This window comes from Mytilus edulis, chromosome 1 (assembly GCF_963676685.1).
Source record: "Mytilus edulis chromosome 1, xbMytEdul2.2, whole genome shotgun sequence".
Taxonomy (NCBI): domain Eukaryota; kingdom Metazoa; phylum Mollusca; class Bivalvia; order Mytilida; family Mytilidae; genus Mytilus; species Mytilus edulis.
This window is the reverse complement of record NC_092344.1, coordinates 120,277,532-120,295,040: the sequence shown is the minus strand read 5'-3', so window position 1 is coordinate 120,295,040 and position 17,509 is coordinate 120,277,532. Positions and strand designations below refer to the sequence as shown.

General features: G+C 34.0%; 2 protein-coding genes across 2 annotated transcripts; both read left to right on the top strand.

Annotated features, from left to right (window-relative positions):
- Positions 1-913: 913 nt before the first annotated feature.
- On the top strand, positions 914-5,927 carry LOC139503615 (N-glycosidase Npun_R5314-like). The gene is made up of 3 exons (XM_071293428.1): positions 914-1,565; positions 2,657-2,817; positions 5,695-5,927. Exons 1-3 carry the CDS (start codon positions 1,214-1,216, stop codon positions 5,902-5,904), a joined length of 723 nt encoding a protein of 240 aa, XP_071149529.1. The 5' UTR covers positions 914-1,213; the 3' UTR covers positions 5,905-5,927.
- A 7,982-nt stretch (positions 5,928-13,909) lies between these two features.
- Positions 13,910-16,673, top strand: LOC139520485 (tripartite motif-containing protein 3-like). The gene is made up of 2 exons (XM_071313139.1): positions 13,910-14,122; positions 15,248-16,673. Exon 2 carries the CDS (start codon positions 15,532-15,534, stop codon positions 16,498-16,500), a length of 969 nt encoding a protein of 322 aa, XP_071169240.1. The 5' UTR covers positions 13,910-14,122; positions 15,248-15,531; the 3' UTR covers positions 16,501-16,673.
- The last annotated feature ends 836 nt before the right edge of the window (positions 16,674-17,509 follow it).

Genomic DNA, 17,509 nt, shown 5'->3' with positions numbered 1-17,509 from the left:
CGTTACTAATGATTCAAAAATCTAAATTTTGCAAGAGCTCAGAAAAACTCCGTAGTGTCCACTGGGCCGCTTAGCAATGTCTGTCTTAATTAATAATTGTAACGTCAGCAATGTCCAAAATGTAGTTCAAATATCTGTCACAATACTATCAAGTATTTGCAATATATTTCTTAAGGTAAGTTACAATGCTCAATATGTCTTTAAATCATGATAGATAGGTTGAAAATGAAAAAATTAAAAAAAAAGAAAAAAATGATAGTTTCTGACATCAAATTAAAAAATAATCTAACTAACATCATTTCACCAATGTAATTTTTAAATTACATTAAATTCATTTGCTATTCAAGTTGTCTAACTTTTTACCTTATTACTCATTTTGTATCATTTATTTCCTATACTAAACAGTTAAACATTACGAATGTTGACATATTTTAAAACTTTGGTAACAATCCTTTATTATTGTATGACGGAAACAAATAACATAAATTACACCGTTAATTGTATTACTACCACTGGGTCGATGCCTCTGCTGGTGGACTATTAGTCCCCGAGGGTATCACCAGCCCAGTAGCCAGTACTTCGGTACTGGCATGAAAATACGGATTTTTTGTGTTATTAAAATTTGCTGTTACAAAATAATAGAAATTATTTTAAATTAAGGAATGTATCTCCCTCATGCAAAGCTTTGATTCCTTTCACGGATTTGGCTTTACTTTTTCGACCTTTTGGATTATAGCTCTTCATCTTTTATATAAGATTTGGATTTCAAATATTTTGACCACGAGCATCACTGAAGAGATATGTATTGTCGAAATACGCATCTGGTGCAAGAAAATTGGTACCGTTAATTGTGTTGCACGCATTTGTTCACTTAAACTTTTAAATAAAACGGCATGAAAATAAAAAAGAACCCATTACTCGCTCAATTAATCAATCCTTTTGTGCAAAAGTAATCATACAATTATCGTTTCGAATGTTATTATATTAAAGAGATCAGTTACGCTAAAAAGGATTTAAATTGGTGTACATAAATGTACGGAATTTAAACGTATATATACGTATTTGATTTAGTCATTTACCTATGACCATATATCAGTCTACTTTCGATTTACTTCATGACAGAGGAAACACATTCTTTCAAAGATGAACGACGTTTAAGTTTAGTTGATCCGTCAGAAGAAGTTGTTGTGCGGTAGAACAACATATAACTTTAATGGGTGACGCACTAAGTTCAGATAAACGGGAAAGAAAGCATACAAGAGGTAAACACCCAGGAGGTGATGGGCGTGTAAAACAAGATCATAAGAAAGAAAAACCGTACAAGAAACCAAAAGTTCAAAAGCATTCCGAAGGATCTAGACGGCGGCCCAATAGGGGAAAAAGGAACATGGGAAACTTTCTTAAACCTAAATACAGCGATCCAGTATTTACAGAAAAAGAAAACAAAGATTTCGTACTATTCTGGCAGAAAGGCTCCGTGTTCAGTCAGTGGCATTATTCAATGTTCACAGTGGACGAACTGACGTTTAACTGTGCAGAGCAGTTTATGATGTACCATAAAACACGTAAGATATAATCGGATATAGAATGTATGTCGACCCGTTTTCATGCAATGAATTTAGAACCATCTAGAATTGTGTAAACAATAATTATTTTTTTTTATAAAAGAAATGCTTAGTGGAGAGAGTGTCTTAAATGTGTCAGTAAAAATATAGAAACTTTGAAATAGCTACGATGCTCTACAATATTATTTAACCATTATTTTTGTTTGACGAAATTGAATAATTTTAGCATTTGTACGATGTTTAGCTTTTTTTATTTTTGAATTTTAAAGTTTGTAGCCTAGAGAATCGTTAACAGAAAATGGTATACAATTGTTATAAAACCTTTAGGTATTTCGAATAGGCAGAAACAAGTATTACTGTCAATCATTATCATAAAATTCTAAATTCATTTTTAAGGAGTGAATCGTTTAAAAAAAACGATGTCGTCGCAGTCACCACTTGAAAAAAATCATGTCTATGAGGTGATGGACAAAACACGTTCAGTCAATCAGAAGACGCGTTACATCTGAATTTAAATTACTACTTGATAAAACAATTGTGTTCAAAATTTTAATTATATTTGTCATATGGGTTGTTTGGTTAGAGCGAATAAATCTAGATTTATTTTGTTATTGTTTCTTTGTATTTATGATTTTTTAAACATGAACCTACGTTCCTTAGAAAATAAATGTCGTTTTACCAAATACATGCTACATTCAAGATTTGACAGAGGTGTACAATTATTAGATTTTCCTATTTTTCTCGTTTACTGGGTACTGATAAAACTTGAAAATGAAGGACGACCTTCATGGTGGTAACATTTAAAATGTGTTAAATTCGGCTATGTATATTCTCTCTGATCACTCGAAAACATCACCCTATTTGAAGAGTTTAAACGATACTTTATATTGTCCTTTATATAAACCATACATTAAAAACTTGTTTTGATTAACTATACCAGATTCTGTTTTTTTCAAGTTGCCTATTGTGATGTCATGTGACTGTTTGGTTGTCGCTTCATCAACTCACAAATAAAAAAGATTAAGAGAAATGTTATCTGTTAACTTTATCTATTCAGCATACATTTATTTATTTTAATTCTTCTATAAAAGGTTTGTGTGATGATGAAAAGTTAACAGAAAGAGTTATGACATCAACAGACCCGGAAGAACAAAAGGATTTGGGTCGACAGGCAGCAAAATTATCTAGCTTTGATAGACCGTTGTGGAATAGTAAATGTGAAGAAATTGTGAAACAGGGAAATATTGCGAAGGTAAATCTCAAAAAGACATGATTTCGCTAAGTTACTTTCAGGTTTAGTGTGAAATTTGTTTTTTACTTTTTCATTTGCGTTAGATTTCAATCAAAGTATTAAGTTCACACACAATAAAAAAGGTGACATAAAAAAAATTACTCAATTTTATTTTTTAATTTTTACAGATAAACATAGGCAGAAAATTTATTGTTACTTAATCGCATATTTATGTAGAATAATTATGAACATCTCTTTTACATTAATATGCTCTTTATATATTCAACAGCATTTTTGCAGTATATTTATCAAATTAAAAAAAATAATGTTAAACATTCATTAAAATTGGTACAAATAATCTTCAAACGTAATCAAACCTAATGCCTTTTTAAAAAGAGGGGTCCAGGTACTCGCTTTCGAGCTAAATCAGTTAAAATCTTTAAAGGAAAAATAACCCAATATTTAAAAGCATCTTTTACCGATATGTCACAGTTTGATGTTGAGAAAATAACATTTTTCGGTAGCAACGTCATTACCTCCCCTGTAATTGTATCGAATGACCTTAATTACAGTTCAAATGCATTTTATTCATTATCGCTTAACAAACGTGTTAACTAGAAATATATAAAAAAGCAAAATTACAAAACACTGAACACCGAGAAAACTCAAAACGGAAAGTCCCTAACCAAATGGCAAAATCAAATGATAAAACACACCAAACGAACGGACAGCTGTCATATTCCTGACTCGGTACAGGCATACACCTGTCCTAAGTCAGGACTCTGATGTACAGTAGTTGTCGTATGCAATTTATAAGTGTTTCTTGTTCCACGACTAGACCGTTGGTTTTCCCGTTTGAATGGTTTCACACTAGTAATTTTGGGGCCCTTTATAGTTTCTTGTTCGGTGTGAGCCAAAGCTTCGCTGTCTCATTGGCACTCATACCACATCTTCCTATATCTTATAAAATATAAAATATATTTCAAAATCATTGGCCTATTTTTATATGAAGAAACCACATTTCGAATATCACGTTTAAACAAGTTATCATGGATTTTACAAAATCGCTCAAACTGTTAGTGAAAATTACTAATGAAGGCTTATCTAAGTCATATTTCCCCTTTCACAGCAGAAATTTGGGGTTTCTGCCGTAATGAGTATACAAAACTCTCAGATGTTTCACAAGAAAACTCTCAGATGTTTCACAAGAAAACTCTCAAATGTTTCACAAGAAAACTCGACAATATTTATATAGACCCTAAATAGTTATCAAACATACCAGGCTTATAATTTGATACGACAGTCGCACGTTTCGTCTATATAATAGTACCCAAAGGTACCAGTATTATAATTTGAACATTTGACTTTTCTACTCTGTACACAAGTATTCCACATTCCAAACTAAAAGACAAATTGAAAGAGTTGGTATTCCTTTGCTTCATAAAAAAGAATGGCCAACGTAGATACAAGTATCTTGTCTTAGGGAGGGATAAATCCTACTTTGTAAAGAATCACTCTGATTCAAACAAAAAATTCTCTGAAACTGATATTATCAAGATGCTTGATTTCTTGATCGACAACATATTTGTTACGTTCGGAGGACGTGTTTTTCAACAGACTGTCGGCATTCCAATGGGAACAAACTGTGCACCTCTACTCGCCGACTTGTTTCTTTATTATTATGAGGCTGACTTCATGCAGGAACTTCTTAGGAAGAAAGATAAGAAGTTAGCAATATCCTTTAACTCTACGTTCCGCTATATAGATGATGTTCTTTCACTAAACAATTCAAAATTTGGTGACTATGTGGAACGCATCTATCCAATCGAACTAGAGATAAAGGATACTACAGATACAGTTAAGTCGGCTTCATATCTTGACTTACATCTAGAAATTGACAATGAGGGTCGGTTGAAAACAAAACTTTACGACAAAAGAGATGATTTCAGCTTTCCAATTGTGAACTTTCCATTTCTAAGTAGCAACATTCCAGCAGCACCTGCATACGGGGTATATATCTCCCAATTGATACGATATTCCCGTGCTTGCATTTCCTATCATGATTTTCTTTGATAGAGGTTTGCTGCTCACAAGGAAGCTATTAAACCAAGAGTTCCAAATGGTGAAGTTGAAATCATCCCTTCGTAAATTTTACGGACGCCATCACGAGTTGGTTGACCGTTATAGAATAACCGTTTCACAAATGATATCGGATATGTTCCTTACGTCGTAACTACAATCCCCTTCCCTTTCATGAATATGACCTACCGAATTAGACTATTTACCGGATTTGTAATCACATAAGCAACACGACGGGTGCCACATGTGGAGGAGGATCTGCTTACCCTTCCGGAGCACCTGAGATCACCCCTAGTTTTTGGTGGGGTTCGTGTTGTTTATTCTTTAGTTTTCTATGTTGTGTCGTGTGTACTATTGTTTTTCTGTTTGTCTTTTTCATTTTTAGCCATGGCGTTGTCAGTTTGTTTTGGATTTATGAGTTTGACTGTCCCTTTGGTATCTTTCGTCCCTCTTTTGATACGGCAGACGCTCGTTTCGTCTAGATTAGACTCACCAGTGACCCTCAGATAAAAATTGTTTTAAGCCAAACATGTACATAGCGAAGAATTCATCAGTGACACTCATATGAAAATAGTTAGAAAGCCAAACAAGTATAAAATTAAAGAGTATTGAGGACCCAAAACTCCCAAAAATTTATAGGTTATCCATGCTTGGGATTAAAAATCCTAACTTTTACGAATATTTCATACTTTAGCAAACAGTAAATTTCAAAAATGATCATAAACGCGTTTGGCCTTGTTATTTTCTATATATATCATGATAATTTTACAGACAGCTAATACAAAATATGTTATTCTTTCTTTAAAAATTCTCTTTCAGTTCTCACAGAATCCAAAACTCAAAGCCGTACTGCTAAACACCAGAAACAAAACACTAGCAGAGGCTAGTCCGTTTGATGAGAAATGGGGAATCGGGTTAGCGGCAGATAATCCAGATGCATTTAACAAAGAAAAATGGCGCGGAACCAATCTTCTGGGAACAATTCTGATGGATGTTAGAGAGGAATTATATAATGACCAAATGAAATAAATGTTTTTAAAAGAGAACAAAAACACTTGTGATAATTAACTACTTATTTTTGTTAAATGAAATGTATCTCCATTTTACTAAATTATAGCAACTTATTTACCACCATCAACACTACATAAAAAAATTCTCGTTTTGACAATGTACCAATAATACCACACTTTTTGTTTTGTTTGAAAAAAGTAAAATAACAAAAATACCGAACTTGAAAGTCCTTAATCAAATGGCCAAATCAAAAGCTCAAACGCATCAAACGAATGGATAACAACTGTCATATTCCTGACTTGGCAAAGATATTTTCTATGTAGAAAATGGTGGATTAAACAGGGTTTTATATAAATATATAACCTTCAGTTGAATGGTAATCACATAAACATTCCGTTATATTGAAATGAAACAGTTTGTGAACAAAACAAGCAGACATAATAGGTATTGAAATTCGTGATATTACGTTATTAATCAAAAGTGTACTCATTCATTTACCTAACTTATAATAAATATTCAGTTTTTCTTTGTGACGTAATCATTATTTGAAAAATTAAAAGGTAATGCAACTGAAAATATGTGATACCATTTAAGCGTGTATTCTTATTCATGTTTTCTTCAAGTAAAATGCATTGATTACATTACGTTTATATTATATATTTTACATGAATATATCATGCATATACAATTTTCATTAAACCAATAAAAAAAAATTCATAGAATTGTCTTGAATCATCATTTCTCTAACACAAGTCCTATTAGATTTTCCCATAAAAAGGTCCTCACGAAATAGCTTTTTTCAACTGACGTAACATTTAGCAATAATTAATCATCTAGATTTATGTATATTTTTTTAATTCATTTATTTTATAATTTAATGTTTGTGATGTCCGATGCTGTCTGTCGTTAATGGAAGATGTTCGTTGTTGTTCTGTGGTTTGCATGTTGTATCGGTCGAGGTTATAATTACATGAGCAACACAACGGGTGCCACATGTGGAACAGGATCTGCTTACCCTTCCGGAGAACCTGCGGTCGACCCAAGTTTTTGGTGGAGTTTCTGTGGCGCAGTCTTTAGTTTTCTATGTTGTGTTTTGTTTACTATTATGTGTCTGTTTGTCTTTTTCTGTTTTAGCCACGGCGTTGTCAGTTAATTTTAGATCAATGAGCTTGACTGTCCCTCTGGTTGGTTTTCCCCTTTTACATTATTTATGATATGTGAGTTTTCTTGCGTATTTGTGCTTTATCATGTTTATCACGTAGTTGTGTCATTTTAGCGAAATTTTTTAACATTGCAATATAACCGGAGGTTTGGCTAGCCATAAAAAAGTTTCAAACCACCAGTTTATTTTCTTAAAATGCCCTGTGACAAGTAAGGAATATGGCAGTTGTTTTCTATGTATGTTGGCGTTTTTGTTGCACCTCATTATTCTTGTTTCTTTTTTCCCCTTTTATAGTTGATGTGTTTCTTTCTATTTTTTTTGTAAACTGGATTTTTTTCTCTACATCGATTTATGACTTTTAAACAGCGATATACCACTGTGGTCTTTATTAAAAGCTCTACAGCCCTCCAAATGGTATGCGGTTTTTGAAGGTTTGACTTGTTTTCAATAAATCCACTTTGAATGATACCTATGTTCCGGACAATATGAGTATATGGGTATATACTCATATAGTCCGAACATACGCGTAACACTTTATTACAGTTTACTTTTAATATTTCTAAACTTTTCATATGGTATGACCAATACATGAAAAAGACGCTATCATATAGATAATTTTATTATTATATAATAATAGAAAGATTAGCTATATAAAAATTAGATGTTTCACATAGTTAATTTTACTTACTTATCGATTTGTTATAACGAGTGAATGGCGGTATGTCGACTTAAAAATAAATTCCAAAGATTTCTTAATGAACTGTTACACAAGAAGTCACTAAAAATGTAACATAGTTTATTTAATTTGTCTTGTGAATACAATCTTGTTACGATATTTAAAAACTGGAGCTTCTTAAAAACACCTTAGAAATATCGGAATGGCCCAAGACCTCGGTAACACTGAACGCAGCTGCAAAAAGGCTAGCTTTTCACTCGCAAACAGAAGGTATACATGAAAAGGATCGTGCACAACCAAGACTTGCAAATGCAAACAATCTATGATACCATGTGAAAGTAAATGTCATCAGAATGTAATTAGTGATGAAAACTAACTATGGCATCAATATTAAATTTTACGAAGTATTTGAATTATAAAAATAATACATTGTCATGTAACCATCATTGTTTTTTTTAGAGAAAGTTTTTGTATTATTGAAACTTTTATAATGTATTTTTTGCTTTACCTATCTGATCCAAATACTCATATGGGCCGACCCGTTAATAACCAAAACGAGTATTATACTCATATGGCCAGACCATACGCGTACGGTCGGACCATACGCGATTGGTCGGACCATATGAGTATACGTATATGGTCATGACCATACGCGTATGGTCCAAATACTCATATGGTCCGGAACACATACACAAAGTCGTTAATCTTTTATGTCATTAACAGAAAATGTTTCAACAAAGGCAACAGTAGTATACCGTTGTCCGAAACGATAGAGAAAAAACAAACCCGAGCCACAAAACCAAAACCGAGGGAAACGCATCAAACATAACAGAACCACGACACAACAGAAACACAACACCAAAACGCAACGCACACAGAAACGAACTATAACATAACAATGGCCATTTCCCCGACTAAAAACAGGGCATTTTAAGAAAATAATGATGTGTTGAACCTGGTTTTGTGGCATGCCAAACCTCCCGCTTTAATGGCAATGTTAATTATAACATTCAAACGACAACATAACATGACAGAACTACAATACAAATAAATGGGAGAAACTATAAGACAGAGAAACAAACGATTAATAGCCAATAACAGGGACCTGGTTTAAAATTTTATACGCCAGACGCGCGCCACGTCCAAACAAGACTAACAACGATGTTAAAAAAATTAAAGAAATTTACATTTACTGGTTTGCAGGGAAAAAGTAAGAGAGACTTTAACTTTGAGGAGAAGTTGCATTATGCTTATTTTTCATTATAATTTTTGTTCGTACCACTCAAGCATCCAATTTATTTCCTTTAAACTACAAATTACATTTTCTTCAAAGTTTTGATGCAGATAAATTTTATATTAGAAAACATATCTTTAAATACCCTAACTACAGATATTGATAGCTATGAGTACTTCCCCCCTCTGATATAAGGGCATTCGATACAAATGGGAACCTCCCTTGCTATTTTTGATAATATTTTATTTATGGTATCGAGATACCGTATTCAACATACGTTGTATGTACAAGCTCCAGCTTGGTTATAACAATGGCCATACAATTAGCTATTGCTGCTCCTCCACAAAGCATGTAGCATTAGGAAAAGACGTATCGGTCGATAAAGGTCATATGTATTGGGACTGTCTCAATGTGAAATAGCACATTGACAGTCCGATTTAATGCTAGGAACAATGGAGGTACAACTCATAAAGACGTTGTTATAAATATGTATGTTATATTTTCTTTTTTGACGTAAAGCATTTACCAATTTATCAATCAGGTCTATTTCTGGTCCGTTTTCAAATAATTTATATACAGATCTGCTTTCACTATTCATTTTAGTAAGCATTACATCCATTTGATATAAAAGCGTTGACAGAAGCATTTTGTGTATCCATCTTAATAAATATATGTGCTCGGTTTACGCTTTTGTATAATCTACAACTAGAGTTTCACTTTGAATTTTCCTCCGAGTTCAGTAGTTTTGTCATTTTGCATATTTTTTTTGTATTTGTTTACGTCATGGGATAATTAAAAAAAAAATATCGACATCAATTGGTTTCGTGTTAATTTTTTATATATATATGCCTTGTGCGGAAACGGGCTGCAAAACTACATTTGGCGATTTGATTAACATGTGGTTATTATTGAAAGTCTCTTTGGTATCCTTCGCCTCTCTTATTTATAAGCCAAATGACAAAGTATATAGGGAAGAAATTAGTGGAAATAATGAGTTGATGCCAAGATTTACAACTAAGCACAGCCGACAAACATAATATATTATCCATATGACCTTCTTTGGAGTTACATTTTAACCAAAATATCCTTTTATCTATACCATGGTTTCGATATTTGATTATCATGCTTATTCCGTTTGTTTTTAAATGTTATTAAAGTGTAAAACGCTTTATCTTACTTAAGAATATGATATGTTTTTTTCATATTAATACGAAATTTCAATTTCTGTCATCTTAGCTATATAAGGGGAGATAACTCAGATCCTTAATAAAGGAATGTTAAATCAATGTGATTATAGCAAGAAAAAGAATTCCGCGGCTACACCTGTTTTCTTTTGAAGTTTTATATATGAGCCATCTTTTTAATAAGTTCAAAGTTCTATCGTCTTTTTTTCTCACACAGAAATGTTTTTTTCCTTGTTGTTTTTTTTCATGATTTTAGTACGGAGACTCGGATATTTATACAAAAAACGGGACAGCGGTGTAACAATACAACATATGAACAAACTATAAAAATCAGTTGAACAAGTGTGATTGGCTACCGTGGCCCCTATGTATTATATGAACTGACAACCTCCGTGTTGACATGCCAGTGATACAGTAGTAGGACTAATGACACCGGTTACTAAAGCCCTATGTCATATATGAACTGAAACTCTCAGTGTTAATAAGTGAGTTGTACAGTACTTGGACGATTGTGACTGGCTACCGAAGTCCCGATGTTATATATGAACTTACAACATCGGTTTTGACAAGTCAGTGGTGCAGTACTTGGACGATTGTGACTGGCTACCGAGGTCCCTATGTTATATACGAACTTACAACATCGGTTTTGACAGGTCAGTGGTGCAGTACTTGGACGATTGTGACTGGCTACCGAGGTCCCTATGTTATATATGAACTTACAACATCGGTTTTGACAGGTCAGTGGTGCAGTACTTGGACGAGTGTGACTGGCTACCGAGATCCCTATGTTATATACGAACTTACAACATCGGTGTTGACAGGTCAGTGGTGCAGTACTTGGACGATTGTGACTGGCTACCGAGGTCCCTATGTTATATACGAACTTACAACATCGGTCTTGACAGGTCAGTGGTGCAGTATTTGGACGAGTGTGACTGGCTACCGAGGTCCCTATGTTATATATGAACTTACAACATCGGTTTTGACAAGTCAGTGGTGCAGTACTTGGACGAGTGTGACTGACTACCGAGGTCCCTATGTTATATATATAGATTCTTACACTGCAACAAGTGTATTACGATATTTCTCCACTCGAGACAGTTAAATTTTATTATTTAAAGAGCGAGGCTTGCCGAGCCCTTTAAATAATAAAATTGAACTGTCGAGAGTGGAGAAATATCGTAATACACGAGTTATAGTGTCGGAATCTGTTTCTCTAATGCTTTTTATCGTTCTTTTTCAAAGATTTTCAGAAAATTGTGCTCTTTATATGCGACGTCATCAGGCAAGGTCGCCTTTTTCCATGACGTCACAATAGGAAAATTGAGAAGAAAACAAAACATTTTGACGTCATAATCAAATTTCGACTAATCATTTGCCGAGAACAGATTTTTCACTAGTGAGGAGAAATATTTTTCTCACACCGGTCAGGAAATGTGAAAATAGCACAAAAATTAGAGAAATGAACTTACAACATCGGTTTTGACAAGTCAGTGGTGCAGTACTTGGACGAGTGTGACTGGCTACCGAGGTCCCTATGTTATATATGAACTTACAACATCGGCTTTGACAAGTCAGTGGTGCAGTTCTTGGACGAGTGTGACTGGCTACCGAGGTCCCGATGTTATATATGAACTTACAACATCGGTTTTGACAAGTCAGTGGTGCAGTACTTGGACGAGTGTGACTGGCTACCGAGGTCCCTATGTTATATATGAACTTACAACATCGGTTTTGACAAGTCAGTGGTGCAGTACTTGGACGAGTGTGAATGGCTACCGAAGTCCCGATGTTATATACGAACTTACAACATCGGTTTTGACAAGTCAGTGGTGCAGTTCTTGGACGAGTGTGACTGGCTACCGAGGTCCCTATGTTATATACGAACTTACAACATCGGTCTTGACAGGTCAGTGGTGCAGTACTTGGACGATTGTGACTGGCTACCTAAGTCCCTATGTTATATACGAACTTACAACATCGGTCTTGACAGGTCAGTGGTGCAGTACTTGGACGATTGTGACTGGCTACCGAGGTCCCTATGTTATATATGAACTTACAACATCGGTTTTGACAGGTCAGTGGTGCAGTACTTGGACGATTGTGACTGGCTACCGAGGTCCCTATGTTATATATGAACTTACAACATCGGTTTTGACAAGTCAGTGGTGCAGTACTTGGACGAGTGTGACTGGCTACCGAGGTCCCTATGTTATATATGAACTTACAACATCGGTTTTGACAAGTCAGTGGTGCAGTTCTTGGACGATTGTGACTGGCTACCGAGGTCCCTATGTTATATATGAACTTACAACATCGGTTTTGACAAGTCAGTGGTGCAATTCTTTGACGAGTGTGACTGGCTACCGATGTCCCTATGTTAAACTAGTTTTTAGTGGGGTTAGTGTTGTTTATTCCTTAGTTTTCTATGTTGTGTCATGTGTACTATTGTTTGTCTGTTTGTCTTTCTCATTTTTAGCCATGGCGTTGTCAGTTTGTTTTAGATTTATAAGTTTGACTGTCCCTTTGGTATCTTTCGTCCCTCTTTTATATATGAACTCAGTGTTAATAAGTGAGTTGTACAGTACTTGGACGAGTGTGACTGGCTACCGAGGTCCCTTTGTTATATATGAACTTACAACATCGGTGTTGACAAGTCAGTGATGCAGTAGTTGAACTAATGATACCATTAGGATTCCGATGCTCCTATGTTCTAGAGCAATATTAACTTGTTATTGCAATGCACCTTTAAGACATAATAACTGTATTCTGCTATTTTATCCTTAATTACATTTTTAAATATCTGTAACTATCTTGCTACATATTTTAGTACAATTATTTAATGTTACATGAAACGCGCGTCTGGCGTACTAAATTATAATCCTGGTACCTTTGATAACTACTATAAACATACAATGTTTTGATGACGCATGTGTCAGTATCCCGATGTTGCTTGCCCTTATTGTGCAGGGGTAGTTTCACAATACTATTTATATATAATAACATGCTCTTTTCAATATTGTCTCAGACATCATCCCGAAGCTTAAGCCGATGGCCTATATCGGTTGGGGATTATTTCAGGGCCAATATGGAAAAGACATGTTATAATATATTTGTCACGTATTTAAGTTCTGCAGGAAAGAGAAACACGTTCAATTATAACTATCTGATTAACAACAAAAGGTAAAATATAAAAAAAAAACTTTTTTCATTTACTGCATACACATTTATTGTAACATTTTCCCATATATTTTAATGTGGTAATACACAAAAGCAATACTTTGGCATAACTGAGTCTAATTCGATAATAGTTTGTTGCACATTGTTAATAGTAGCTATTGTAACCAAATGTATCAATTTTCACTGAAATAGTACACTATTTTTTTTAGGAATCAGCTGGGGCTTACCTCCGGATGCTTAATTTTTATCGAATAATGGTCAACAACTATGTATATTAAAATAAAAGAGTGTAAGATACATTATTGATTTTATTGATTGTGTTTTGGTTTTCTATACTACCGATACAACTGGTGAAATATTACTACCATTCAATGTTTTTTGTTCATGTTGCGTTTTAAATCTATTTTTGTTCATTTTTTTTCTCAACAAAAGTGGTTTGACCCATAAATGTTTATACGCATGCACCAAGTAGGCATTGTAAATTGGGTATTGTATTAGTTTATAGATTGACGAATTTGATCGACTAAGATATATACATTTACAACTTGTTTAGACTCGTACCAATTTAGAAATTTCTTTACGGCGACATTGCATGTCTTACAAGTGTTTCATTTACAGTTATCCTGTGTACGTATTTTGAAGTTCAAGATTTATTAATTTACATTGAAACCAACCCGAAACATTAATTTTTATACTTGGAATACTTAAGAATGTGGTACTGTGAAAATCAAAATATCGAAAAATAATGAAAGTACAAGAACGCGAATAGTCAACCAGACATACACATTCATCACAAGAAGGTGAGATATTTGATATAAACAAATCGTAAATAACAATGTTCTTGAAATGCTTTACAATCCATATATATTTTAGTTCATTGTTGAAGGACGTTCGGGTGCTTATTATTGCTTTCATCCACTTTATTTTAATTTCGATGGATAGTTGTCTCATTGAAAATTCTAACACATTTTGTTTCTTCTATATCAAATAAAAAACAAACCCCCTCATTAAACAATGTTTATACGTCACTGACACACCAATCATTGGGTTTCACTCTTACTTTCACAGCTGACAAAGGGATATCATACAGAACAGAATGTACTGTAAGTACATTAAGTAGTCTTCTTCGAATTGGAAAATAGGCAATAATGACTTGTATTAGTCGGATACAATTTCTTTTTATATCCCTGTTCTATTTTTTTAATTTGTCTGTGTAGTATTGAAATGTAAAGATACGAAAGATACCAGAGGGACAGTCAAACTCATAAATTGAAAATAAACTGACAACGCCATGGCTAAAAATAAAAAGACAAACAGATAAATAATAGTACAGAAGACACAACATAGAAAACTAAAGACTAAGCATCACGAAACCCAGCCAAAACTTGGGGTTATCTCAGGTGCTCAGGAAGGGAAAGCAGATCCTGCTCAACATGTGGCACCCGTCGTGTTGATTATGTTATTACAAATCCGGTAAATAGTCTAATTCGGTAGTTCACATTCGTGAAAAGGGAAGGGTATTGTCGTTACGACACAAGGAACATATCCGATATCATCTTTGTCACGGTTGTTCCTTAACGGTCAACCAACTCGTGATGGAGTCCGTAAAATTTACGCAGGGATGATTTCAACTTCCCCATTTGTAATTCTTGGTTTGATAGTTTCCTTGTGAGCAGCAATCCTCTATGAAGGAAATATTGTCTTTAAATCATTAGAGGCAGAAACGATATGAAAAGTATAACATTTTGTAAAAGTAAACTGAGTCAGATTTTACAATCTAAGGGAAAACAAGTGAGGAATTAGATAAATTAATTGAGGAATTTTGTTTTAATTTGAAAGTAAAATTTCGTATTATTTCCGTTGATGAAATTAAAGAACAAGTTTAATAAATATTTAAAGAGTTAAGATATTTTTTTTTGCTACAGAAATGGCAGCTGCACCAAATGTGTGTGAAGGCTGCGAAAACGACGAAAAGATAGAATCATTTTGTGTCAATTGTGAGCAGCTGTATTGCCAGGATTGCACCGCTTATCATATGAAATGTAAAACCACACGTTCCCATGTCTTAGTAGATGCATCGCATCAAGATACAAATATTACTCATTCTTCTATTGAGGTAAATTGTGGCAATTAGTGTGGAGGGCAAGCAGTAAGTCTTTGTCTAGAGTGCAGACAATTGCTTTGTGACAATTGCACAAAGAGACATTCCATGCTTAAGGCAACTAAAGGTCATATCGCAATATCTGCAAAACAACTCGCTAGAGACGAAACAATGTCATTTATTTCAGACAGTCACTCGGGGGTGGTAGAAACAAGAACACATGTAGTTTCACATGTACAACAATTAGTGCAAGCCCAGGTTCAAGTTGAGAAAGGTCAGTACTCGGGTACATTCAAACACGAGTTCATGTGTTCTGCCCCAGGAGACAAAGAGGTAACTCGAGTTCGTGGTATCGCAATTCTTTCCGACGGCAGAATTGTTGTTGCCGATTATAAAAATCGAAGCTTGAAATTATTTAATAGTGAATTGAGGTTTGAAACGGTAAAGTATATTAAAGAGGATCCTAGAGGAATGGCTACATCAGCTAATGATTTTGTAGTAGTCACTATTGCTGACAAGAAGGAAATAAGAATATATAAATTCGAAAAGAATAAGATACGCACTCACAAAACGATAAAAGTAGTCGATAAGCCGTACAGCATTGCTTGTGATAAAGACCATTTTGCAGTTGAACTTGGTGAAGGAGACGATGGTACTATTCGTATTTATGACCAGAACATTAGAGAAATGTGTGTTATTCCGGGTAACACCAGAAGCTTTGGACAATTTACTGGCAATACATTACGCCTTGCCTTAGATTATACGAAACAGGTCATATTTGTAGCCGATGTGGTAAAAGAGTCTGTCCATTGTGTTGATTTTCATGGTGGGCTGATCTGGACCGTGAACGTTAGAAGTCCAAGAGGAATAGTTTTCCATAACAGCATTCTGTTCGTTGCTAGCAATGACGCGCACAGGATAAATCAAATGAATGCAATTGATGGGTTAGTCTACGCTCTATTAGATGAAGATAATAGAATTAAGCGACCACGGTATATTGCATATAACGCTAATTTGAGGAAACTCGCTGTAGAAATCGATAGCAACCATATTAAACTTTATAGCATAACTAAATGACATATGTAATTTGCAAGTTTTTACCATTTGAAGAAGTATAAAAGAACATAGTTCCAATGTCTGTATTCGCGTAACACATATCTTATCTATTGGGCAATACCCAACGAATACATTTTTTTGTTTTATTGAACTTTTTATAACGAGTTTAAAAGAAATGAAAACTTGAGAACAAATGCAATGCAATTTTCAATATATGTTATATTTCCAAAAGACATACCTCTTTTGATTGGCACTAAACGAGCTTGTCCGAGACATTGCTTATTTAAACCTTTAGTATATAATTGATTTAAAATCTTGCAAAAATTGTTCACACCAGTACGCTTCAAATGCAATTTTCCATATAAAGTTATTTAAAAGCGGTATAACTCGATTTCATAATAATCTGGAAAGTTTGGAACATATGAGAGCGCTGTACTTATTCAGGAATCTGACAGTTGCTATTCATTCGTTTGATGTGTTTGAGCATTTGAAATTGTCCTCGGAGTTCAGTTCTTTTGTGGTTTTCCTTTTTACAAAGACATTTTCTACTATATATATAACATTTCTGAAGGAGAACAACTCTTTTAGAATGGTTGATCGGCAATGAATTTCGAACTTGTCTGAGACATTTCTAATATACACATTTGCTATCAGTTATGTAAAAGATCGGACGAACAGACGCACGATATTTCTATGTTAAATATTCGTAACTTACTGCATTTCACTTTCCCCCTAAGCTTACTGAACATAAGATCCAAATCAATATTTGAGGAAATAGAAGTGTTCGTAGATTCAAACTTTTTCTTTTACAATAATACACGTAATCAAACACCGCTAATTGCATTTATGTACATGTTAGTTTGAAAATACGCTTTATTTTATATCTGCATTTGAATGTTTTATCTTATACGTTGTATGTCAAAGGTGTATTTAAATGTTTTGTGTTATACAAGTGACGAGACTTTATATACATATTTGATCTGTATAAAACTGTTAATGAACTAATATCTAATTATCAATCAATGGTACT

Excerpts from the sequence above, each read along its gene's own strand:
- LOC139503615 (XM_071293428.1), top strand. The coding sequence starts at position 1,214 with ATGGGTGACGCACTAAGTTCAGATAAACGGGAAAGAAAGCATACAAGA. Across the intron at positions 1,566-2,656 it reads TATGATGTACCATAAAACAC|GTTTGTGTGATGATGAAAAG; the intron begins GTAAGATATAAT and ends CTTCTATAAAAG. Across the intron at positions 2,818-5,694 it reads AACAGGGAAATATTGCGAAG|TTCTCACAGAATCCAAAACT; the intron begins GTAAATCTCAAA and ends ATTCTCTTTCAG.
- LOC139520485 (XM_071313139.1), top strand. The coding sequence starts at position 15,532 with ATGCTTAAGGCAACTAAAGGTCATATCGCAATATCTGCAAAACAACTC.